Source organism: Neofelis nebulosa, chromosome 9 (genome assembly GCF_028018385.1).
Source record: "Neofelis nebulosa isolate mNeoNeb1 chromosome 9, mNeoNeb1.pri, whole genome shotgun sequence".
Taxonomy (NCBI): Eukaryota; Metazoa; Chordata; class Mammalia; order Carnivora; family Felidae; genus Neofelis; species Neofelis nebulosa.
The window spans coordinates 31162371-31187567 of NC_080790.1; the positions used below are offsets into that span (position 1 = coordinate 31162371).

At 36.9% G+C, this 25197-nt stretch overlaps 1 protein-coding gene and 1 long non-coding RNA gene across 8 annotated transcripts in view; one reads left to right on the forward strand and one right to left on the reverse strand.

The window, feature by feature from the left end:
* The window catches only part of RMDN2 (regulator of microtubule dynamics 2), an 80417-nt gene that overhangs the window by 13414 nt on the left and 41806 nt on the right, over nt 1–25197 (forward strand). For 2 of the 7 annotated variants that reach the window (XM_058683070.1, XM_058683069.1), the window contains exons 3-4: nt 22310–22484; nt 23885–23987. In XM_058683070.1, the coding sequence (XP_058539053.1) occupies nt 22310–22484; nt 23885–23987 (278 nt within the window). Of the gene's footprint in view, nt 1–4883; nt 5057–5679; nt 6400–22309; nt 22485–23884; nt 23988–25197 lie in introns of those variants that run through there. The other 5 variants (XM_058683071.1, XM_058683068.1, XM_058683067.1 and 2 more) reach the window with 5 other exon arrangements.
* Nucleotides 3296–4868, reverse strand: LOC131484638 (uncharacterized). The gene is made up of 2 exons (XR_009248360.1): nt 4720–4868; nt 3296–3951 (listed from the first exon to the last, which is right to left on the reverse strand). It is a non-coding gene; the product is annotated as an uncharacterized LOC131484638 (long non-coding RNA).

Sequence of the window (25197 nt, forward strand, 5' to 3'; positions counted from 1 at the left end):
TGGGACAGAAATGACTGGTCATGGTCAGATTCTGCCCTAGTCCCATCACCACATTTAAGTTGGGGTGTGTCCTTGACAGCAAAATTAAAACATCAAATGACAATTGCATGTTCCATATGTAAAGTTTATCGTTTGCTAAAGGTTCCCAGAGATTTTGACTTCTTTTAGTGAAAGAGATGACGGTCACAATTTGCTGACACTGTTTTACACAAGGAAAGGAAAAAAACCTAATTGTATCCTTCGGGGGCGTCAACAACTTGAGTGGGTAGGTCAGTAGAACGTGTTTTCTGCAAATACTATTAGCGTTTTCTGCATGATGTCTTAGTTCACAGCATCATCACGGACTTAGGGATTTATGCCTTTTTTGGATTTAGCTGATTTCATCTACTTTGTTGTAGATCCGATCATGCCTGAGGCTCAAATTCTCATAACGGGGCCGTCGGAGGGCCCGTCAGGTTCTTCTTTTTCCTTCTTAGCACCAGCACGAACATCTTGGAAAGCATCTGTGCTTCTCGGTAATATTATGTCTCGCTGATTTTGTTTCTGTCCCTGCTCCAAGGCTTGGAGTCAGTCACTGCCTTGGCAGCATCGGTTTGCCTTTCAGTGACAAGTAGCACTAGAAAGCAGCATCTGGGTGTAAAGACACGCACTGTTTGTAGGCAGGATGATACCAGAGCTTGTTTGGGCCCATTTCGGGTCAGGGTGAAGAAAAGGCATTGTCAACATTTTTCAGGTCGCAAGTTCATGTTGGTGTTTTTCAGCGTAAACTGAAGTCCTGCCTTATTTCTGAAACCTTTTTGGCTCATCTTCTTTTTCAGGCTGCTCACTGTTCTTTTCTCGGTCAACCATTATCTATATTGCTCTGTTGAACCATGAGTTTAAAAAGCTCTTGATTTGTTTGTAATGGTTATTTATTTTTGAGAGGCAGAGCACGAGCAGGGGAGGGGCAGAGAGAGAGAGGCAGACACAGAATCCGAAGCAGGCTCCAGGCTCCGAGCTGTCAGCACAGAGCCCGACGTGGAGCTTGAACTCACGAACCGCGAGATCACGGCCTGAGCCGAAACAGGACACCCGGGCGCTCCTAAAAGGTTATTTAAATCACAGTGTTATGTAAAGCTTTAGAAACCTCTCTTACAACAGTTCCATCTTTTAACAGTTTGGATTAAAGTAATATCCCATATTAAACTCATAATTCTTCATTTCAACTGGGCTTTACAAAGAATACATGTGTTTCAAAATGAGACAATTCTGTTAGGTAAATCAGGGTTGTATAGTGACCCTATGGGCCTTCTTTTTTTTTTCTTGTCTTAGGCATTTTCCATGTAGTGTTAAGTTCATGTGATAGCTTCAACAGACACAATTCTGATTATTTGAAAAGAAAAACCCCACAAATCTACCCCCAAAAGAACACCGGGCCATGATACAAGCCAGAATACCTAGTACTTCTGCAAATACAGGGGATGGTGATGCGCCCCAGAAACAGACTTTTGAGATTTTATTGAAAACTCGTTACATTTTCATTTCATGAGTCAAAATACAATGTTTGCTTTTAGTTCATTTACATTTTTTATTCTTACTATTTTTTACTTTTGCTAAGTCCGTTTTAAGGTTGGACTTCCATTTCTCTAGGCCTTGAGAGAAAGACAAATTCAGATACTCATGATGGGGTGCTTCTGTATTCTTTTTTTTTTTTTTTTTAATTTTTTGTTAACCTTTATTCATTTTTGAGAGAGAGAGAGACAGAGCATGAGCAGGGGAGGGGCAGAGAGAGAGGGAGACACAGAATCTGAAGCAGGATCCAGGCTCTGAGCTGTCAGCACAGAGCCCAATGCGGGGCTCAAACTCATGGACTGTGAGATTATGACCTGAGCTGAAGTCGGAAGCTCAACCGACTGAGCCACCCAGGTGCCCTGGGTGCTTCTGTATTCTTTCATGTTGTAGAAGTACACATTTGCACACAAAAATTGGTTTTTGTATCGGATTTTTGAAAATAAAAAACTACACGTAATTGAAATCCTTTTTGCAGTCCTTTCTCTCAGAGGTAACTATTGTCTTATAGTTAGTGCAGATTCTTCCTTTGAAAGTCTGCATGTTTCCCCTAGGTGTGCATGTTTGCGTTAACAATGAATAAATGGTGTTTGGGTCTTAAGATTTACATAAATGGCATTATATGGTATAGAGCATTTTGTTACTCACTTTTGCATCAAATGTTTTTATTTGAGATTTTTTCCATGCTGATGTATGTAAATTTATCTCATTCTTTTCGGTTGCTATGTTGCATTTCATCGTAGGTATATGCCTTAATTTCTCTCTCCCTGGATAGATGTTTATTTAGGTCACCATTTTTTTGTTCCCTTAACCAATGCTTTATTGAACACCTTCATATTCCCTTAGGTACATGTAGAATGATTTGAAAGTATATACTTAGAATTGGATGCTGAATTGTAAACCAAATATATTGTTATTCTGTATAACTAAACTATTCTTTAGAGTGTGCCAGTTTGTGAGAACTCTTATTTTCCCATACAAATTCTTATAGTTAGGCTTTTTAATTTTAGGCAACCTGATGGTTGTAGTAACTAATCATTATTTCAGTTTGCATTTCCCTGAACACTAATAAGATTGAGCATCTTTTCATAGTTTATTTGTATTTTGGTCTTCTCATCTGTGAATCTCTTTCATTCTTTTTTTTATTAAAAAAATTTTTTTATGTTTATTTTTGAAAGAGAGAAAGAGAGAGACAGAGCATGAGCGGGAGAGGGGCAGAGAGAGAGGGAGACACAGAATCCGAAGCAGGCTCCAGGCTCTGAGCTGTTAGCACAGAGCCCAACGTGGGGCTCGAACCCACAAGCCGTGAGATCATGACCTGAGCTGAAGTCGGACGCTTAACTGACTCAGCCACCCAGGCGCCCCTGTGAATTTCTTTTAAAAATGAGGGGCGCCTAGGCGGCTCAGTCCATTAAGTGTCTGACTCTTGATTTCGGCTCAGGTAGTGATCTCACAGTTTGTGAATTCGAGCCCTGCCTTCAGCTCTGTGCTGACAGTGCAGAGCCTGCTTGGGATTCTCTTTCTCTCCGTCTCTCTCTCTCTGCCCCTCCCCCACTTGTATTTCCTCTCTCTCTCTTCCCTTCTCTCAAAATAAATAAACTTTATAAAAAATAAAAATGAAACAACAAAGGAAGGTAAAACTTGGCGTTCCTTTTATTCATTCAATGAGAGCGTCTACTCTGTGCTAGGCACTGGGTTCACACTCAAGATCCATTAGGAAATAAAACAAAGCCTCACAAGTCAAACAGAATTAACAAAAAAAAATGTAAGAGAATGTTAAAGAGAGACACTGTATTCCAGTTTTAGCCGGAGCCCCAAAGGCCAACAACAGCAACAAGGGCCAAGTCTTCCCTTGCATTGTAGAGCCAGTTGTTAGACCCTCTGGGCAGGACTTGCCAATAGATGGAAGTCACAGCCAGCTTGGGCATTCACCCGCCTGAGGCCTGTGAAAGGAAGCAGCCGAGGGGCTGCGAGAAGCATGTCTTCGGGGAAAGTTGCTCCTGTTCCAGGCATCCCTCCAGAATGTGTACGAAGCTGATGCTCTAGGAACGGCTGACATTGCTCGGGCAGAATGTGTCACATGGGAAGAGCGAAGAGGTGGAGTACAGAGCCTTTTGGAACCAGTACCGACCAGAACGGGCAGAAGTGGGTGAGCCTGCCAAAGAAGGACTGAAGACTGATCCAGGAAGTGGGAGCAGACCTTTGGTGTTCCATCTAAAAAGTCATTGCCACACCCAAATTTATCTAGGTTTTTTTTTCTTCCATGGTATCTTCTGGGAGTTTCACAGTTTTGCATTTTATACTGAGGTCTGTGTTCCGTCTTGAGCTAATTTTTGGGAAGGGTGTAAGGTCTGCCTGACCACTGTTTATCAAGGCCAAATCTCAGGATTGTGGTGAGAAACCCTGAAACAGAAACAAGAGGTAGTAACAGGGTATTTAGGATATTGAGGAGTAGAAATGTTTTTGAGGCAGTTTTTTATGTCATCCGTGACTTCACACACACACTTGTTATACAGCTAATGCTCCAGGTTGGTTTGGAAAAGGAGAGGACAGTATTTCTTTTCTGAAAACTGTGTTAACCTTGTCTTGAAATGAGTATAAGCTGTTTCCCGGGGTCAGAAACAGTCGCACACAGATCTCCGTAATCTGCGCATGTGGCCCACACTTTTCAGATGGCAGCCTTTGCTGCCAATGTAGATAAGGTTTGTTGCATTTTGGGGGGAATGATGTTTGTTATTTATGTTTCTGTTTTCCTTCTCAATACATCTTTTTTTTTTTTTTTTTTAATTTTTTTTTTTTCAACGCTTTTTATTTATTTTTTTGGGACAGAGAGAGACAGAGCATGAACGGGGGAGGGGCAGAGAGAGAGGGACACACAGAATCGGAAACAGGCTCCAGGCTCCGAGCCATCAGCCCAGAGCCTGACGCGGGGCTCGAACTCACGGACCACGAGATCGTGACCTGGCTGAAGTCGGACGCTTAACCGACTGCGCCACCCAGGCGCCCCTCAATACATCTTTTGACCAAAGTCTGTAATGGTCACTTTTCCATATCACCGGAGGGTGTAAAAGCCTTTAGGAGTGTTCGTGTGAAAGTAGAATGAATTAGTAGGCCAAGGGCAGCTAGTGAGAGAGACAGTCCTGGGCAAAGGATTGTGCAGATATTATATACATTACTGCCTTTATCCTGCTGTTTTCTCGTCCTTGATTTCTTGGCTGACTCCTTGAACACGATGGAATTAGAGAATACATTCCCCAGTCACGTGAATTGCAGCTTTTCAGAAAGGCGAGCCACAGAACAATTTTATCCTGACCTGATGTCATTAGATTCTAGAGTCTGCTGTCATCACATTCTGTGTTATTGCCATGTTAATTCCACGTGGAGCTTAAACATTCAGTCTTCTGACCTGTTCCACCTACACAGGGCATTTTATGGCTTAAGGATGATGGCTTAGAAAGGAAGGGAGAAATTTACTTTGGATTAAATTCAACATGGGAAAATGCTTAAGGTAAGCCTTTATAAAGAAAAAGAAAACCCACTGTTACATATGTTTCATGGGCTAAAGAACACTGAAGCATTCATAAACCAAGCTTTATCGCTTCCTTTGGTTTCCCATAGTAACTGAATCTCTGGAATATGTGGATATTTATCTACAGTATTCTCTCTAGAGAGGTCCCACTTCATCCATCGTGGTTAATATTTTAAAATGTAGTAGTCAACAGGGCATAAATTTATTCTACTTAACTCCTTTAAATATAGTAGTTCAAGAGTCTCAAACAGATATTATGATTTGAAACAGGAAGACCTACCCTTTTCTTCAGGGGAGACTTTTGTTCTCCAGCCCTCTCGTATATTTCCCCTGATCTTTCTTTCTGCCTGTTTCCCTGAGTCTTTCAACTTATCTTCCCCCAGTTTAGTAGATTGGGCAGGTATTGTGTTGGTAGAGATAATCTTTTAGACTAGGGCATTCTGTGGGGGTACATCTGGGTGACCATGAATTCAGACGCCATTATTTTCTCATTCCCCATTGTTTCCATATTGATAAAGTGGATATTATTCTTCAGGAGCCTTGGCAGGTTTCCACCTCTGCTCCCGATTTTTTTGCCTCATTTGACGCTTTTCTCACTCTAGCCACTGCAAAGACGACCAGAGCTTGCTACCAAATTATCCTGCAGATCAAGTTACTTCAGACCACCGGCACCTTGGATTCTCTTCCATTACTCATCGAACTATATCTCTTGATCCTAAAAGAACCCGTCTATCTGCAGTATGTAAAGTCAGTTCACGCAGAGGAAGTAAAAATTTATCTTCTTCATCAAGTGCATCTACTCACTCATCTTTCTCTGGAAGAAAACATTCTTTATTTGTGAAAGTTCAGAAAAGCGGTATTTTCCCCGACTGTCAACAAAGTAGAGCCAATTTTGATTCTCAAGAAAAAAGCAGCTTCAGTGATGTAAAATTCTCCTCAAACCATTTTGGCCTTAGATCCCAAAGACTTTTCTCTGCCCCTAGACTTAGTATAATTTCCTGTTACGAGAGCACTAGTTTTTTTGATCTTCAATCAAGATGTCATAAAATCTTTAATCCAGATGAAGTTGAAACCGTTTCTAAAAGCTCAAGTATGACTAGTGCTGAAAAATATAGAAGCTCTTGTTCTCCCAAATATAACATTAGATGTTCTATGAATTTTGAAGCAAAAGCTAACTCTTCAACCCATCAGAACACTGTTGATGGAAGCATCTACCAACACAGCACGGCCACCTTACTTTCTCTTCCCACTATTTTCTATTCCTGTCAACAAGGCAAGATTGCTACTGATACCGAAGGAAGAGGCCAATCAAGGAAAGTTTCCTTTCATCCTGGTTCTCAAAGTCACTGTATCTTTCATTTTCCACCTAGGATTCAATAGCATCCCTCTCAAAGACTAACTTCCCCTGTTTCTCTGTCATGTTGGATTTTCTTCACTTTGTAAAAATGCCACCAGCTTTATCCCACCTCAGAATGACATTGCTTCAGATTCCGTGGAAGATGAAAACATTGCTATTTCATCTCAAGATGAAGACACATCTTCATCTATTACAGTTCCTAAAATAAGGTCGCCTCAGACTTTGCCTTTTCTTCGAAGGGTAGCTCAAAGCAGAAATTTTTCCACCAGGCACGCTCCATAGTCCATGGTATTCGTTGCTCAAGTTCTCACAGAAATCTTCTGTCTTCCTAAGTTTCACTGCATTTTTGGGGGGAAAAAGACCTTCATGTTGCATTCTAAATTTAACTGTAACTGCTGTAATTTTTTTGAAAGATAGTTTATTGACATTATTGGAGTTTGGAAGTCAAAGGTTATTAATCTGTTTCTGGCTTTTAACAAATTGCTTACAAATTGACCAGTCTGAAATTTCTGGGTGATGATCGTAATATTTCTGTGATCTGAAAATAACATCAAACATTGATATATAGATCTTCTAAATGTATGACATTCTTTGAGAGTTTTAACATTTTCTTTTATCCTACTCTAATCATGAGGGACAGTATTCCTACCTATTCATCTCTAGAGCTATATTCAGTAATTCGCACATTTGCATTTATATTAGCCTTGTTAGCTGCCTTTCTCATGCCAGACATCCCCCTGACAGATGATATTTTTACTAATATAAGGGTCAACTTATAAATACACACATATTATAATGGAAACATGTAGAATATTTCAATATTGAAACCAGTGATTTTGACTAAATAATTTTCATATACATTTGTGTGTGCATGTCTGGGACTTCAGAGAACTCGATATCAGAGGTAATAGACTCATAGATTAGTTGTTATTTTTTTTTAAATTTTTTTTTTAATGTTTATTTATTTTTGACCGAGAGAGAGAGACAGAGCATGAGCGGGAGAGGGGCAGAGAGAGAGGGAGACACAGAATCTGAAGCAGGCTTCAGGCTCTGAGCTGTCAGCACAGAGCCCGACGCGGGCCTCGAACTCACCGCGAGATCATGACCTGAGCCAAAGTCGGCCGCCCAACAGACTGAGCCACCCAGGCGCCCCAGTCGTTATTTTTAAAAGTGAATATTTTTCAGACTTTTTCCACAATTTTTATTAAAATAATTTTTTAAATAAAATTTTTATTTTAAAAAATGTCTCCCGAAATTTTATTTTTGAGTAAATATTTTTCAATTTTTTCACACTGTATTAAAGTTTATAAATGTTTATCAGAATAAGTAATGAATGGAAAACGCATATAGGCCATTAAAAATACTTAAGTTAGAATATAGCTGGTCTTTGTAGAGGAAAGGAATTGGCATTATTTTCAATTGTATGTCATGATAAAATGCCCCCTAAACCTATATCATTGGGCTAAGATGTTACTTTTACTTTTGTGTTTTTCTCCTCCTTTTAGCGTGTATCTTAAAAAAGTTTTTTTTCTACTTCAGTTTTTTATTTGTGGTGAAATACACATCACATAAAATTTACTGTCTTAACCATTTTTAAGTTTTGTGGCATTAAATACATTCATATGGTTATGCAACCATTATCACCATTTATCTCCAGAATTTTTTTCATCTTCCTAACGGAAATTCTGGACTCAATAAACAATCATTTCCCACTCTCCCATCCGGCAACCACCCTTCTACTTTCTGTCTCTGTGAATTTGTTTCCTCTAGAAGTGGAATTATATGGTATTTGTCTCTTCGTAACTGGCTATTTCACTTAGCATAATGTCCTCAGCGTTCCTCCATGTTGCAACATGTGACAGTTTCCTTATTTTTTAAGGTGAGTAGTATTACTTTGAATGTATATACCACATTTTACTTATCTCTTGATCTGTTGATGGACACTTTTGTTGTTGCTTCTACCTTTTGGCTGTGATGAATAATGCCGCTATGAGCGTGGGTGTACAAAGATCTCTTCAAGGCTCTGCTTTCAGTTCTTTTGATTATATATCCAGAGATGGAATTACTGGGATTGTATGGTAATTCTGTTTTTCATTTTTTGACGTACTACCGTATTTTTTCCATAGCACAGAGGCACCATTTTATGGTCCTCCAAGAGCTCACAAGGATTTCAGTTTCTCACATCCACACCAACACTTGTTCTTTTCTAGTTTTTGACAGTAACCATCCTAACAAGGTGGCATTCTCTTGTGGTTTGCATTTCCCTAATGCGTAGTGACATTGAGCATTCTTTCATGTGCCTTTCATGGCCTTTTGTATATCTTCTTTGGAAAAATATTCCTTCGAACCCTTTGCCCATTTTTTAATTGGGTTCTTTGCTTTTTGTTGTTGAGTTGTAGGAGTTCTTTATATATCCTGGATATTAATCCTTTATCAGATACATGATTTACAAATACTTTCTCCCATTACGTGGGTTGCCTTTCACTCTGTTGATTATGTCCTTTGGTGGACAGAATTTAATTTTAATTTTGATGTCTAATTTATTTTAATTTTGATGTCCAGTTTATCTATTTTGCTTCTGTTGCCTGTGCTTTTGTTGCCATATGCAAGAAATCATTACCAAATACAATGTCATGAAGTTTTCCCCCTATGTTTTCTTCTAAGAGTTTCATAGTTTGGATTTTACATTTACTAAATGATCCATTTTGAGTTAATTTTTAATTTTTGCATATAGAGGGTCTAATGTCATTCTTTTGCATGTGAATATCCAGCTTTCCCAGCACCATTTGCTGAAGAGACTTTCCTTTCTTCATTGAATAGTCTTGGCACCCCTGTCAAAAATCATTTGACCATATATGTAAGAGTTTATATCTGGGCTTTCTGTTCTATTGATGTATATGTCTAACTTTATGTCAGCCCACATTATTTTGATTACTGTAGCTTTGTAATAAGTTTTAAAATAAGGAAGTATGATATCTCCACCTTTATTCTTTTTCAAGGTTGTTTTGGCTATTCGCAGTCCCTTGAGATTCCATATGATTTGTAGGATGGATTTGTCAACCTTTACAAAAAACATTGTTGGAATTTTGGGAGGGATTGCACTGAATCTATAAATTGTTTGGGTAGTATTGACATCTTAACAATATTAAGTCTCCAAATCCATGGCATGAGCTTTCCAATTGAGTCTTCTTTAACTTTTTTCAGCAATGTTTTATAGTTTTAAGTGTACAAATCTCTCATTCCTTTGTTAAGTTCACTCCTAGGTATTTTATTCTTTTTGATGTTATTACAGAGTCATTTTCTTTATTTCCTTTTCAGATTGCTTCTTGTTAATGTATAGAAACAACTGGTGTTTGCAAATTGATTTACATTCTGAAGCTTGGCTGAGTTTGTTTATTAATTCTTACTGTGTGTGTGTGTGTGTGTGTGTGTGTGTGTGTGTGTGTGCATGTGTGAAATCTTTAGGATTTTCTACATATAAGATCATGTCATCTGCTAAGAGATAATTTTGTTTCTTCCTTTCTGATGTAGGTATCATTTCTTTTTCTTGCCTAACTGATCTGGCTAGGACTCCTAGTACTGTACTGAATAGAAGTGGCAAAAGCAGTCACTCTTGTCTTGTTTCTGTGGTTAGAGGAAAAGCTTTCAGTCTTTCACCATTGAGTATAATATTAGCTATGGGCGTTTCCTAAATGGCCTATAATATGTTGAGGTAGTTTCCTTCTGTTGCTGGTTTGCTACACATTTTTATCATGACTGGGTGTTGAATATTGTCTGGTGCTTTTTTCTGCACCAATTGAAATGCTCACATGTTCCCCCCCTCCCTTAATTCTGTTAATGTGGTATATCACATTGGTTTTCATATGGTGAACTGTCCTTGCATTCCTACTTGGTCATGGTGTATAACCATTTTAATGTGCTTTCAAATTCTGTTTGCTGTTATTTCTTTGAGGATTTTTGCATCAGTATTCATCAAAGCTGTTGGTCTGGTTTTCTTATAGCATATTTGTATGGCTTTGGGATCGTGGTAATAATGACCTCCTCATAGAATGAGCTAGGAAATATTCCTTTCTCTTCAACTTTTTGGGGAGTTTGAGGAACTAGTTAATTCTTTAGGAACTAGTTAATGTTTTGGGGAGTTTTAGGAACTAGTTCATGTTTGGTGGAATTCACCAGTGAAGCCATGTGATCCTGGGCTTTCATTTGTTAGGAAGTTTTTGATTACTAATTCAATCTCCTTATTAGTTATAGATCTGTTCGGATTTTCTGTTTCTTCCTGATTCAGTCTTAGTAGGTGGTATGTTTCTAGGGATTTGTCAGTTTCATCTAGGTTATCCAGTTTGTTGGCACGCTATCCTTGATGGTACTCTCTTAATACCCTTTTTATTTCTGTAAAATTGATAGTGATATTCCTCTTTCATTTCTGATTTCAGTGATGTGATTTTCTATCCTTTTTTTCTTAGTTCAGCTAAAGGTTTGTCAATTTTGTTGATCTTTCTGAAGAACCAATTCTTGGTTCCGTTGATTTTTCTCTTTAAAAGAAATTCTCTATTACGTTAATTTCTGCTCTCATCTTTTTATTTCCTTTCTTTTGCTAACTTGGGGTTTAGTTTACTCTTCTTTTTCTAGTCTCTTGAGCTGTAAATTTAGATTGTTGATTTTATATCTTTCTTTTTAATGAAAGCATTTATAACTATAGATTCCCCCCTTACCACTGCTTTCACTGCATCCTGCACACTTTGTTATGTTGTGTTTTTGCTTTCTTTTGACTCTAGATATTCTCTAATTTCCCTTGTGATTTCTTCTTTGACTCAGTTGTTATTTAAGAGTGTGTTGTTTAATTTCCACTTATTTGTGGATTTTCTAGTTTTCCTTCTGCTGTTGACTTACACTTTCATTTTATTGCAATCAATAAATATGCTTTGTATGATTTTAAATCTTTTAAAATTCATTAAGACTTGTTTTGTGTAATATATGATGTACGCTGGGGAATGTTCCATGTTCACTTGAGAACAATGTATTCTTCTGTTGTTGAGTGGACTATTCTGTATTTGTCTGTTAGGTCAAGTTGTTCTATAATGATATTCAAATCCTCTGTTTCCTTATTGATCTTCTATCTGGTTGTTCTATCCATTATTGAAAGTGACATATCAAAGTCTTCTACTGTTATTATGTTGCTGTATATTTCTCCTTTTAATTCTGTCAATGTTTGCTTCATATATTTAGGACCTCTAATGTAAATATATGAAGAATATTACATATTCCTCGTCAATTGAGTTTTTTATTGAGATATAATGTCCTTCTTTGTCTCTTGTAAAGTTTTGACATAAAGTCATTTTTGTTTGATATAGCCAACCCTTTCTCTTTTGGTTATTATTTACATGAAGCATCTATTTCATCTTTTTACTTTCAACCCATATGTGTCTTTAGTTCTAAAGTGAGTCTTTTATAGACAGCATATACTTGATCCTGGTTTTTAAAATCTTTTCTACCAGGGCACCTGGGTGGCTCAGTCGATTGAGCATCTGACTTCAGCTCAGGTCGTGATTTCACAGTTCATGAGTTCAAGCCCCACATCAGGCTCTGTCCTGACAGCTCAGAGCCTGGAGTCTGCTTTGGATTCTGTGTCTCCCTCTCTCTCTCTCTCTGCCCCTCCCCAGCTGGTGCTCTTTCTCTCTCAAAAAAAAAAAAAAAAAAAAAAACTTAAAAAAAAAGAAAAAATCTTTTCTACCAACCTGTGTTTTTTGATTGGAGAATTTAATCCATTTACATTTAAGTTAATTACTAATTAATTGGTAATTTAAATTAATGACCAAATAATTACTAATTTAAATTGATTAATAGAGATTAACTTACTATTGCCATTTTATTATTTGTTTTCTATATGTCTTACAGCTTTTTTAATCCTTCATTTCTTCTGTTACTACTGCCTTACTTTGCATTTACTTGAGTTTTTGCAATGACACATTTTGATTCCCTTCCCATTTCCTTTCATGTGTATTCTGTAGATATTTTCTTTTGTGTTTACCATGGGCACTGCATATAATATCCTAAAGTTATAACAATCTATTTTAAACTGATACCAATGGAACTTCAATTGCATTCAAAAGCTCTTCTCCTTGGGGTGCCTGGATGGCTCAGTCGGTTAAGCCTCTAACTTCGGCTCAGGTCATCTCATGGCTCCTGAGTTTGAGCCCTGCATTGGGCTCTGTGCTGACAGCCCGGACCCTGGAGCCTGTTTCAGATTCTGTGTCTCCCTCTCTCTCTCTCTCTCCCCCCACTCCCACTCGTGCTCTGTCTCTCTCTCAAAAATAAATAAAAACATTAAAAAAAAAAACTTCTTCTCCTTTGATAGCTCCACTCCTCATTTAGTTATTGATATCACAGATTATATCTTTGTATATAATGTAGCCATACAGATTTATCATTATTTTATGCTTTTTTCTTTTAAATGCTGTAAAAGAATAAAAAAGGAGTTATGAACCAAAATTATAATAAAACCAAAATTATAATAAAAAACCAAAATTATAATAAGTGTATCCATGTATTTACCTTTATCAAAAACTTCATGTTTTCATATGGCTTCAAGTTGCTGCTAATGTCCTTTCATTTCAACTCGAAGGACTCACTTTAGCATTTCTTGTAGTACAGTTCTAGAGGTAAAGAACTCAGCTTTTGTTTATCTGGGAATGTCTTAATTTCTCTCTTATTTTTTGAAGGTCAGTTTTGCTGGATATAGAAGTTTTGGGTGACAGTTTGTTTTTTCTTTCAAGCACTTTAAATATATTATCCCACTGCCTTCAGGCCAGAAGGTTTCTGCTGAGAAATCCATTCATAATCTTATCGGAGATCCTTTATATGTGATAAGTATTTTCTTTTGCTGCTTTCAAGACTTTTAAATTTGTCTTTAATTTTCCACAGTTTGAGGATTTGTCTTGGTGTGGATTTCTTTGGATTTATCCTACTTGGAATTCACTGAGCTTCTTATATTTGTATCTCTATATCTTTCTTTAAATTTGGGGCGTTTTTGGCCATTATTCCACAAAATAAGCTCTGTGTCCCTTTCTCTCTTCTTCTGGTATTCTAATAATATGTATATTGGTCTGGTTTATGTTATTCTGCAGAGTTTCTTAGGCTCTGTTCACTTTTCTTTATTTCATTTTTTTTTTTTTTTTTACTTTTCAGATTCATCAATTTAAAATAATCTGTCTTCAGGTTTGCTGATACTTTATTCTGCTTGTTTGAGTATGTTGTTGATCCTCTCTAGTGAATTTTTTAAGTTACTTATTTTATTTTTTCAGCTCCAAAATTTGTTTGATTTAAACAAAATAATTTCTAGCTCTTTGTTGATATTCTCATTTTGTTCATATATTGTTTTCCTGATTTTCTTGTGTTCTCTCTCCATGTTTTCCTTTGGCTCTTAGAGCATACTTACCACCATTGTTTTTAAAATTGTTGTCTTGTAAGTCTAAAGCCTGTATTTCTTTAGAGTCAGGTTCTGGAAATTTATTTTGTTCATTGTTTTGTTCATTTATTTTGTCCATCTTTCCCTATTTCTTTCTATGGTTCATAATCTTTTGTTGAAAATTACAAATCTGAAAAACAGCCACCTAGCCTGGCCTTTGTAGATTGACTCCATGCAGTGGAAGACCCTCGCTAATTAGCCCAGTGCAAAGGCTTAAGGACTGTCAGGTCTTTTCTAGTCATTAGTTTTCCCTGGGCCTGTTTGTGTGTATTTTCCTCCTAATCATCCTATATACGTGACTTTTTACATATGTATTTAATTTAATTAATTTTAATTTTATTCAATTTTGTTTAATTTTATTTTTTTGAGTGGGGGAAGAAGGAGAGAGAGAGAGAATCCCAGGCAGACTCCATACCCAGTGTGGAGCCGAACATGTGGCTTAATCTCACAACCATGAGATCATGACCTGAGCTGAAATCAAGAGTTGGACACTTAACCGACTGAGTCACCCAGGCATCCCTAAATATCTTTTTTTCAACGTTTTTTTAAATTTATTTATTTTGGGACAGAGAGAGACAGAGCATGAACGGGGGAGGGGCAGAGAGAGAGGGAGACACAGAATCGGAAACAGGCTCCAGGCTCCGAGCCATCAGCCCAGAGCCTGACGCGGGGCTCGAACTCACGGACCGCGAGATCGTGACCTGGCTGAAGTCGGACGCTTAACCGACTACGCCACCCAGGCGCCCCCTAAATATCTTAATTTCAGTGAGCCTTACCCCTGTTTTTAGATCTCATTGTGTTCCTCTCCCCATAATCTCACAAATGCACCCATGAGTTTGCAGACTCCTGTAGTTCTCACATGCCACGGTGCCTGCCACTGCTTTTAGCAATCTCCAGTCTGATATCCAATGATGCCTTCATTTCTGTCTAAGCTCTAAAGCAAGCAAAACAGAAACCAGTCTCTCAGGAAGCCATCAGACATGCCAGGACATTGCAAACAAGATCCACTCTTTTCCTCCTGTCCCAAGGGAGGAGCTGGGAATTGGACAACTTCTTCCTGTCTATGCTGTATGATGCCAGGGAGGGGTGAGGCAAGGGTGAACAAAAATGCCAGGAAGTTTCCTACCACTGCGAGTATGGCTTGCTCTTGATTTGACATTCACTTTGTTGTTCCAAATCTTTGACTAGCTTCTAAATCTCCCACAAAGCCGTTTCATTCTGCCTGTTGTTCATCTAGTGTTTCCATGTCAGAATGAGAGCCTAGAGCTTCCTATCCACCATCTTGCTGACATCAGTCTCTCTTGGTATGTATCTTTTGGAAAAAAAATGTTGGAGGGAATGAGGTGTTAGGTAAGGCTGAACAAAAGGAACTGATCAGGGTGCCTGATGTGGGGGATGACACGGTGCTATAGCCAGGCATGTTTTTGCCTGTTCTGATGCCGCTCACTACTGATATACTTTTGTAAACACACTACTTTCTTTTCCTAGAAAATAATGTCATTTTCTCTTTAAATAGTGCAGTGATACCTTTAGAGATGCTATTGTTGCTATCGAAGCAAGTAATTGATTGTGCAGAAGAAATGAAGGCGTAGGGGAAAAGGCCTAGTTCTTATTCAAATTGGGAGCAATAAATAGGGCCAGAAAAGTACATGAAATGACAAACGTTTGTAAGTAAATTTGACATTTTAAGGTGGGACCCTCCAGACCTGCTAAAAGAAAATTCTGACATCCGATAATCTATGAACTGCCTTTCCCCGGCCTAGTCCAGATCTGAGCTCTAACCCCAAATTAACACATGTTCGAGTTTTCCCAGACCTGTTTAGATATGCCCTGTTTTTAAAATTTGCTTTTAAAACTTTTTGATAATTTTTGATAAATGCCCAGTTAGAAGTAGAAGATTACTGTCCAAAGTAGGAAAACAGTTTCCCCACACTTGAGTGTTTCTAAATGTGGGGAAGAGACCAGCCTAGATGTTCTCTTTTGTTTTATTGGCCAGTTTGTCTATTGCTATGCGTTGACTTCTTGTAGTTTTATCCTTTGTACTACAGCACTGATGGCTGTTATTTAAAAGTGTCTTTGCTCTTCTTGTACTTGCCCTTCCATATTGATTTTAGAGTCAGGTATGTTCCATAGGAAAAAAAAAAAAACATTGTGGTTTTGACTGGAATTGTGTTAAAGTGTAGTTAAATTTGGGGCTATATGAAATTGGTTCAATGTTAAGTTTTCCTATCCATGGTATCTTTTTCTAATTATTTAGATATTCTTAATGTCACCAAATAGTATTTTTATAATTTTCTATCGAAAAGTAAAAACAAAAACCAATGTGGAATTTTACCCTAGGTACCATGTATTTTCCCTGCTATTGTAAACATTATAATTTATGAAGCTACATTCTCTAACTTGTTTTATAGATATAAGAACATGATTGGTTTTCAAAAATTGATCATAAATGTTGATTAGCTTTGTGTAATTTTTCTTCTAGAGTTTTTTCTATTGAATAAACTCCAAACTTCTGTTTCTTCTTTCCCAATGCTTATAATTTTTATTTGTTTCCTTTTAATGTGCTAACGGGACCTGCAGTACATTGATGATTAGAAGCAACAATATTGAACGTCCTTTTCTATTTCTTATTTTAAGGAGAATGCTTCTAATGTTTCATCATTAAGTGTGAAATGTATTATAGTCATTGGCATATAACTCTTACTGTGTTCAGAAGACCCCTTCTATTCTTTATTTATGGGTTTGGTATTCCTTTGTCCTAACATGGTATTATTGCATTTATTGAAAAAAAAGTTTTGGTAACCGCTGAAATGATCATGCAGTTTTTCTAATTCTACTTGTTGTGCTAGAGAAATGTTCTAATATTAAGCCACACTTGTAATTCCTGGGAGAAATCCAGTTTGCTTATGATGCATTCTTTCACATTTGTTGCAGTTTTTGGTTGATATTTGTGATGTCTCTGATACCTTTGGTTGATATTTTTACATCTGTATTTATGTGTGGAATTGGTCTATAATTTTCATTTCTTACACTATCTTTGTTTGATTTTGGTGTCAGTTTTATCAGCTTCAAAAAAGGAGCTAAGAGGTTTTCCCTCATTTTGAATTCCTTGCAAGAATTTGAATAAATCTAATTCTTTGGATATTTGATAGAATTCCCCTTAAGGGAAATTGATTCTCTCTCTCCCTGTCTCTCTTTCTCTCTCAATCTGTGGTGTGTGTGTGTTGAAATAGATTTTGGTTTAATTTATTTAATGGCTATCGGACTATTCACGTTTTTGTTTTTTCTTATAAAAATAAAGTCCTTATTGAGTATATTACTCATATACTATAAAATTCACTCTTTTAAAGTGTATAATTTGGTGGGAGTTAGTTTATTCACAGAGTTATATAGCCATCACCACTCTCTAATTTCCAAACACAGTTTCATTATTCAAAAGAAAACCCTGTACCGTGTATCCATTCATTCTCTCCTCATCCTCAGGCCTTCTCAACCATTATTCTACCTTCTGTTTCCGTGGTTTTGCTTATCTTGTACATTTCATAAAATGGAATCATAATAATACGTGGCCTTTCACTAAGTAATGTGTTCAAGGGCTGTTATGTCATATCATACAATAGTACTTCATTCCTTTGTATTACCAAATAATATTTCATCGTTTATTCATTTTGTTTACCCTTTCATCTGTTGATGGGTATTTGGGTTGTTTTCATTTTTTGGCCATTACGAATTAAGTTTCTATGCACATTCCTATATAGGTTTTTGTGTGGACGTATGTTTTCAGCTCTCTTGGATGTGTACTTAGGAGTGTAATTGCTGAGTCATATGATAACTCCATGTTAAACATTTTGAGGAACTACTGAATTGTTTTTCCAAACTTGATGCGTGTGCATTTTACAGCCCCATTGGCAGTGTAGGAGAGTTCCAGTTTTTCCATATTCTTATCAACAGTTGTGATTGTCTTTTTTATTTTAGCCATCCTAGAAGCTATGAAGTGATATTTCACTGTGGTTTCGATTTTCGTTTCCCTAGTGACTAAAGATATTGAGCATCTCTGTGTGTTCATTGGCCATTTGTTATCATCTTTTGATGAAATATCTGTTAAATCCTTTTTCCATTTTTAAGTTCAGTTATTTTTTTTTATACAACTCTTTTTATTATTGAGTTGTAAGGTTTCTTTATATATTCTCTATGTAGGTCCCTTATCAGATATATGATTTGTAAGTATTTTCTTCCATTTTGTGAATTATCTTTTCATTTTCTTGATGAAAAAAATTGCTTTGAAGCACAAATTTTAAGTTTTTTTTTTTTTTAACATTTATTTATTTTTGATACAGAGAGCATGAACAGGGGAGGGTCAGAGAAAGAGGGAGACACAGAATCTGAAACAGGCTCCAGGCTCTGAGCTGTCAGCACAGAGCCCAATGCGGGGCTCAAACCCACGGACCGCGAGATCATGACCTGAGCCGAAGTCGGACGCCCAACCGACTGAGCCACCCAGGCGCCCCACAAATTTTAAGTTTTGATAAAATCTATCTTGTTTATTTTTTCTTTTGTCACCTGTGCTTATAATGTCATATCTATGAAATCATTGCCTAGTCTATGGTCACAACTATTTACTCCTGTGTTTTCTTCTAAGTGTTTTACAGTTTTAGCTCTTACATTTAGACTTTTGATCCATTTTCAGTTAATGTTTATATATGGTGCGAGGTATAGGTTCAACTTCATTCTTCTGCATATGGATATCTATTTGTCCCAGTACTATTTGTTGAAAATAAAATTATTTCCTCCACTGAGTTGTCTTGGTACTCTTGTCAAAACAAATTGCTCATAATAAACATAAGGGTTTATTTCTGCACCCTTAATTCTTTTAAAAAAAAATTTTTTTTTTAATGTTTATTTATTTTTGAGACAGAGAGAGACAGAGCATGAACGGGGGAGGGGCAGAGAGAGAGGGAGACACAGAATCGGAAGCAGGCTCCAAGGCTCTGAGCCATCAGCCCAGAGCCTGACGCGGGGCTCGAACTCACAAACCGCGAGATCGTGACCTGAGCCGAAGTCGGACGCTCAACTGACTGAGCCACCCAGGTGCCCCTGGACCCTTAATTCTTAATAGGCCCTTAATCTCTATTCCATGTCTATCAGCCTTCTGACAGTACTATCTTGATTACTATGACTTGATAGTAAATTTTGAAAATTGCAAGTGTGAATTCTCTGACTTTGCTCTTATTTTACAAAATTCTTTTGGCTATATTAGGTCCCTTGCATTTCCATATGAAATTTAGGATCAGCTTACTCATTTCTGGGGGAAAATGTTACCAGCTGAGATTTAATAGAAACTGCTTTGAATCTGTAGGTAAATTTGGGGAGTGCTGCCATCATCATAATACTAAATCTTCTGATTCATGAGCATGAGATTTCTTTTCATACATTTAGATCGTATTCTTTAATTTCAACAATGTTTTATAGTTTACAGTGTACAAGTCTTGCACATTTTATGTTAAATGCAATCCTAAGAATTTTATTCTTTTTAATAATATTGTAAGTGAAATTGTTTTCATTTTTGGATTGTTCATTGCTAGATTTACAGAAATACAATTGACTTTTATAAGTTGATCTATCTTGTAACCTTACTGAACTCGTTTATTAGTTCTAATAACTTTTTGTGGATTCATTAGGATTTTATATGAATGAGATGATGATTGGAGCTGTGAACTGTTTTAATTAAAAAAAATTTTTTTAATGTTTATTTTTGAGAGAGAGAGAGAGAGACAGAGCACGAGTGGGGGAGGGGCAGAGAGGGGGAGACACAGAATCTGAAGCAGGCTCCAAGCTCCGAGTTGTCAGCACAGAGCCTGACGCGGGGCTCGAACCCACAAGCTCATGTGAGCCAAAGTCTGACGCTTAACTGACTGAGCCACATCAATTATTTTTAAATATTGGGGTTTTCTCTCCTACCTTTTAGTGGTGATTTCTAACTTAGTTGCATTGTGAACAGGGAATGTGGTCTACACAATAGATTATTATCATTTGTCGCTTGCTTCATGGCCCTCTGTACATGGCTGTTTTCATAAATATTCCATATATACTGGAAGAGACATTGTTTTCCAGGGGTTCTGTGTCTAGTTCTAGTATCTTGATTGTATTTAAGCTAGTTCATACGGTGTTTAAATTGTATCCTTACTTTCTCTCACACTTTATCAATTACTTAGAATCTTATGTTACAAATCTCCCATTCTAATAGTGGATTCAATTTCTCCTTGTATGTGTTAATTTGTGTTTTCTATATATCTGAGACTCGTGTTTGTAGATGCATAGAAGTCTAAAACTGCTCTTTCTTTATCATAAATTGAACCATTTTTAGTGTTTTGTGTCCCTCTTTAGATTTAAAGCTTTTTGCTCTAAAGAGTATTATGCCCGATATTCAACTAATTACACCTTTTGGTTATTATTTTCTTATTATACCTCAGGTGCATAGAATTGGACTAAAACTACTTTTAGCTCTTACAAACTCTCATGACTGGTCCATGCATGTGCCACTTTTATTCATTTAGTTAGTTATTGTAAATAATGTGAAAGCATCCATGAAACCACGTCCTAAAACAAAAGATAGGATGTAGACAGTAGTCCTCATCAAACATTTGGCTCCCCTGCCTCCCCTCACCTGAAGATAACTATAATCGTGAATCTATAATGTATATTGTTCATTCCTTCTTTTTAATACATCATTTTATTGCATCCATGTGTATATTAAAACACATTTAATTTTGATTGTTTTTATGGAAAGGGGATTGTGTTGTATATAATTTTAAGAGCTTTTTTTCCCCACTTAATATAAGTTTGTTAAGATTCCTTCATATTGGGGCACCTGATGGCTCAGTTAAGTGTTTGACTCTTGATTTTGGCTCAGGTCATGATCTCGCGGTTTGCGAGATCGAGCCCTGCGTTGGGCTCTGGGTTGATAGCACAGAGCCTGCTTGGGATTCTCTGTCTCCTTCTCTCTCTGCTCCTCACTGTGTGTGCATGCACACACTCTTTCTCTCTCTTTCCAAATAAATAAACATTAAAAAAAAAGATTCCTTCATAATTTTGCACATCACTATGTTTCTTTCATTTTGACTGTTGTGTAATATTCATCCACTCTTGGATGGGCATTTAGTTTGTTTCCTGGTGTTTGCTATTTGAAAGTACTGCTCTTTTTATTATACATCTCTTTCTGCACATAGGCAAGAGACCTGGGTTACTGGGTCCTAGCGTATGTGAAAGTTCAGTATTAAAAGATAATTCCAAAGTGTTTTCCTGAGGGTTTCACCAATTTACACTTCATCAGATCCTGTGGATTGACTTCCTCCCCAGCATTTGGTATTGTCAGATTTTTTACCTTTTATCAACAAAATGAGCTTAAAGCAATATCTCTTTGTGGTCTTTGCTAGTATTTCTCTAATTGGCTGAACATTGAACATCTTTTCTTATGTTTATTGACTATATGTATTTTCTCATTTGGGAAAGTATATCTCTCAAGCATATTTCTGTTGAGTTCACTGTGTTTTTATTATTGAATTTTAGGAAAGTATTTATGTGTTCTTGATATCCGTGTTCTCCAGTTGTGTTGCAAAACTATCCATTCCTGGTTTTTATTTTGCATTTTTATATTTTTTAAAGTGTCTTTTGATTAGCAACAGTTTTTCATTTTAATATAGTCAAGCTGATTAATCATGTGTAATTAATAATCATTTATAATTAATGCTTTCATATTTTGGTGAAGAAAATTTTTTGCTCCAAAGACTAAAGGGTATTCACCTATACTCTCTACTTAGAGTTTAAAAAATTATTATTATTATTATTTTTTTTTATTTAAATTTTTTTTTTTTTCTCAACGTTTTTTATTTATTTTTGGGACAGAGAGAGACAGAGCATGAACGGGGGAGGGGCAGAGAGAGAGGGAGACACAGAATCGGAAACAGGCTCCAGGCTCCGAGCCATCAGCCCAGAGCCTGACGTGGGGCTCGAACTCACGGACCACGAGATCATGACCTGGCTGAAGTCGGACGCTTAACCGACTGCGCCACCCAGGCGCCCCTAAAAAATTATTTTTAACATTTAATTCCTTATATCATCCAGACTTGTTTTTATATTATATGATAGAAATTCAATTTCATTGGTTTTTTATAGGAGTAGCCATTTTTCCCCCCCGGTCAATCCCTTAATTTCCCACTGATCTCACCTGCCAACTCTATCATGTACCACATTTCCATATATGTATGGATCCACTTCTGGCCTTTGTTTTATTCCATCAGTCACTCATCTGTTCCTGTACTAATAGCATATTGTCTTGCATTTTAAAAGGATCACTCTGGCTATTATAACTTTCAAGAGAGTTGATCATTATTTATTATTTCTGCAATTTTAGGTATATTACAGCTAATACTGACACAGAAGAACAGAGTTTTCCTGTCCCTAAGGCATTTAACACACACATAGAGGAATTACATTTAGATGTCCTTCTTCAGAAGGTTGATAATTTACGTATGAATGAATCTAGCAAGATGGAGAGTTTTGAACTACTTTGTGACCACAAAGAAAAGGTAAGAGATGTGAGATAATAGCATCTGTATGATTTTAATTTTTATTTAATCTGCTATCCCATTTATGTTATGACCGTAACAATTGGGTTAGTTTACCCAAGCCAAATTGGTTGATGCAAAATTTTTCTGTAATCTAAACTAAACTTTAAAAAAGTAAATCTAAGAGTTTATTATGCTCTAAGACCATGAATATGAGAACCAGAGATATGACTATACAGTTTTATTTTTATTTGATATTTATTAATTTGTTGTATTTAATACATACTCTGTAAGATAAAGAATAAGACATACTCCTCTTGGGGCAGGAAAAACTACATTTTAAGTTTTCTGTCTTGTAGTTATTAATGTAACAGCTATCAGTACAGTATTTCAGTCCATTTCTACTAATGGTCGTTTTTCAATGTTTAACATTGGGCTGAATTGGGAAAGCCCATCCTTCCCACTACAACCACCAAAAAAAAGAAAAAGAAAAAGAGAAAAAGAAAGAAGGAGAAAGACAGAGAAAGAGAGGAAGGAAGGAAGGAAGGAAGGAAGGAAGGAAGGAAGGAAGGAAGGAAGGAAAAAAGAAAGGACAGATGTAAGAAGAGGTTCTCAATAGCCCAGTGAGCAATGAATCTTCCTTTCCCATGAGCAATTTAAATCCTTTGTCTGAGGCTTCAGCAACTCTAAACAGATTGTTTAAAACTTTTTAAGGGGCGCCTGGGTGGCGCAGTCGGTTAAGCGTCCGACTTCAGCCAGGTCACGATCTCACGGTCTGTGAGTTCGAGCCCCGCGTCAGGCTCTGGGCTGATGGCTCAGAGCCTGGAGCCTGTTTCCGATTCTGTGTCTCCCTCTCTCTCTGTCCCTCCCCCGTTCATGCTCTGTCTCTCTCTGTCCCAAAAAATAAAATAAACGTTGAAAAAAAAAGAAAAAAAAAAAATTAAAAAAAAATAAATAAATAAAACTTTTTAAATCTCCAGCATTATGATTATATTTTTAGGTAATATAGGTTAAAAATGTGACTGCTCTTTCGAGTATATGTGATCTCTAATGCTCACTGAGACATCATATTGAAGGTAGGTAACTTAGAAATAAGAAGAAGATACTACCACCAGGGAAAACTTCCAAATTCTGGTACCTATCAATTCTCTCTTCCATGTTGGTGTAGAGGTAGAGTCTGGATAACATTCATTATTTTTGAGATCCAAATGTAACCCTATTAAATCACTTTTTGTAGCCTGAATATTTGAATTTAAAATTCAAATTTTATGCACAAATTCATTGTATGCACATGACTAGATTCAGTCATCTATAAATACCAGTTCATCTGCCTAATTTTTTAAAAGTTACAGTGGAAAACATTTATAGTTTCATCAAGTGACTGAGTCAATCTAATGTATAGTGCTATTTTTTCTTTTCAGTTCAGAGATGAAATAGAGTTTATTTGGAGGTTTGCTCGCGCTTATGGAGACATGTATGAGCTATCTACTAATGCACAAGAAAAGAAACATTATGCTAATATTGGTAAGTATTTTATAGATTGATTATTCTCAAGTGACAATTGTTATCTATAATAACCCATCAATGAATTTTAATGAAAGCCAAATTATCTTAGCTAAAACCAATATATTTAATCTATTTTATATATCCTAGTACTGGAAAATACATGTAGTCTAAGGCCAGAAATTTTTTTCAGGACTAAGGTATATATTCTTTAATTTTTTTTTTTTTCTTCAACGTTTTTATTTATTTTTGGGACAGAGAGAGACAGAGCATGAACGGGGGAGGGGCAGAGAGAGAGGGAGACACAGAATCGGAAATAGGCTCCAGGCTCCGAGCCATCAGCCCAGAGCCTGACGCGGGGCTCGAACTCGGACCGCGAGATCGTGACCTGGCTGAAGTCGGACGCTTAACCGACTGCGCCACCCAGGCGCCCCTTTTTTTTTTTTTTTTTTTCTTCAACGTTTTTATTTATTTTTTGGGACAGAGAGAGACAGAGCATGAACGGGGGAGGGGCAGAGAGAGAGGGAGACACAGAATCGGAAACAGGCTCCAGGCTCTGAGCCATCAGCCCAGAGCTTGACGAAGGTATATATTCTTTAAAAATATTTGAGTATAATAGAATAGACAGCTTAAAAACTCGAATTTCAGATACTATGTTTATGACAGAAAGACAATTAGGTAATATTTGAGGAACAGTAAGAGGCAGAGGATAGGTATCTCCAGCACAATTAAAATAACCTTCCTTGACTCCTATAAGGGAGAACTTCAGGTGCCACAAAGAAATAACTACTTAAACTTCAATGTCTTTTTTTTCTCTCTCTCTCTTTTTTTAATGTTTTATTTATTTTTGAGACCGAGAGAGACAGAGCATGAGCAGGGGAGGGGCAGAGAGAGAGTGAGACACAGAATCTAAAGCAGGCTCCAGGCTCCGAGCTGTCAGCACAGAGCCCTGCGCGTGGCTCAAACTCACAACCGCGAGATCATGACCTGAGCTGAGGTTGGTCGCTCAACTGACTGAGCCACCCAGGAGCCCCGTGTTGTTGTTGTTGTTGTTTTTTTTTTTTTTCAAAATTTATCTCAATAAAACAAGATTAGTCTTGAGTTGATCATTGTTTAAGCTGACTGATCCAGTACATGATGGTTCATGATACTGTCCTCTACCATTTTATGCATATTTTTTGAAATTTTCCCTAGTAACAACAGCATATAACAACATAGTAATAGCCAGAAT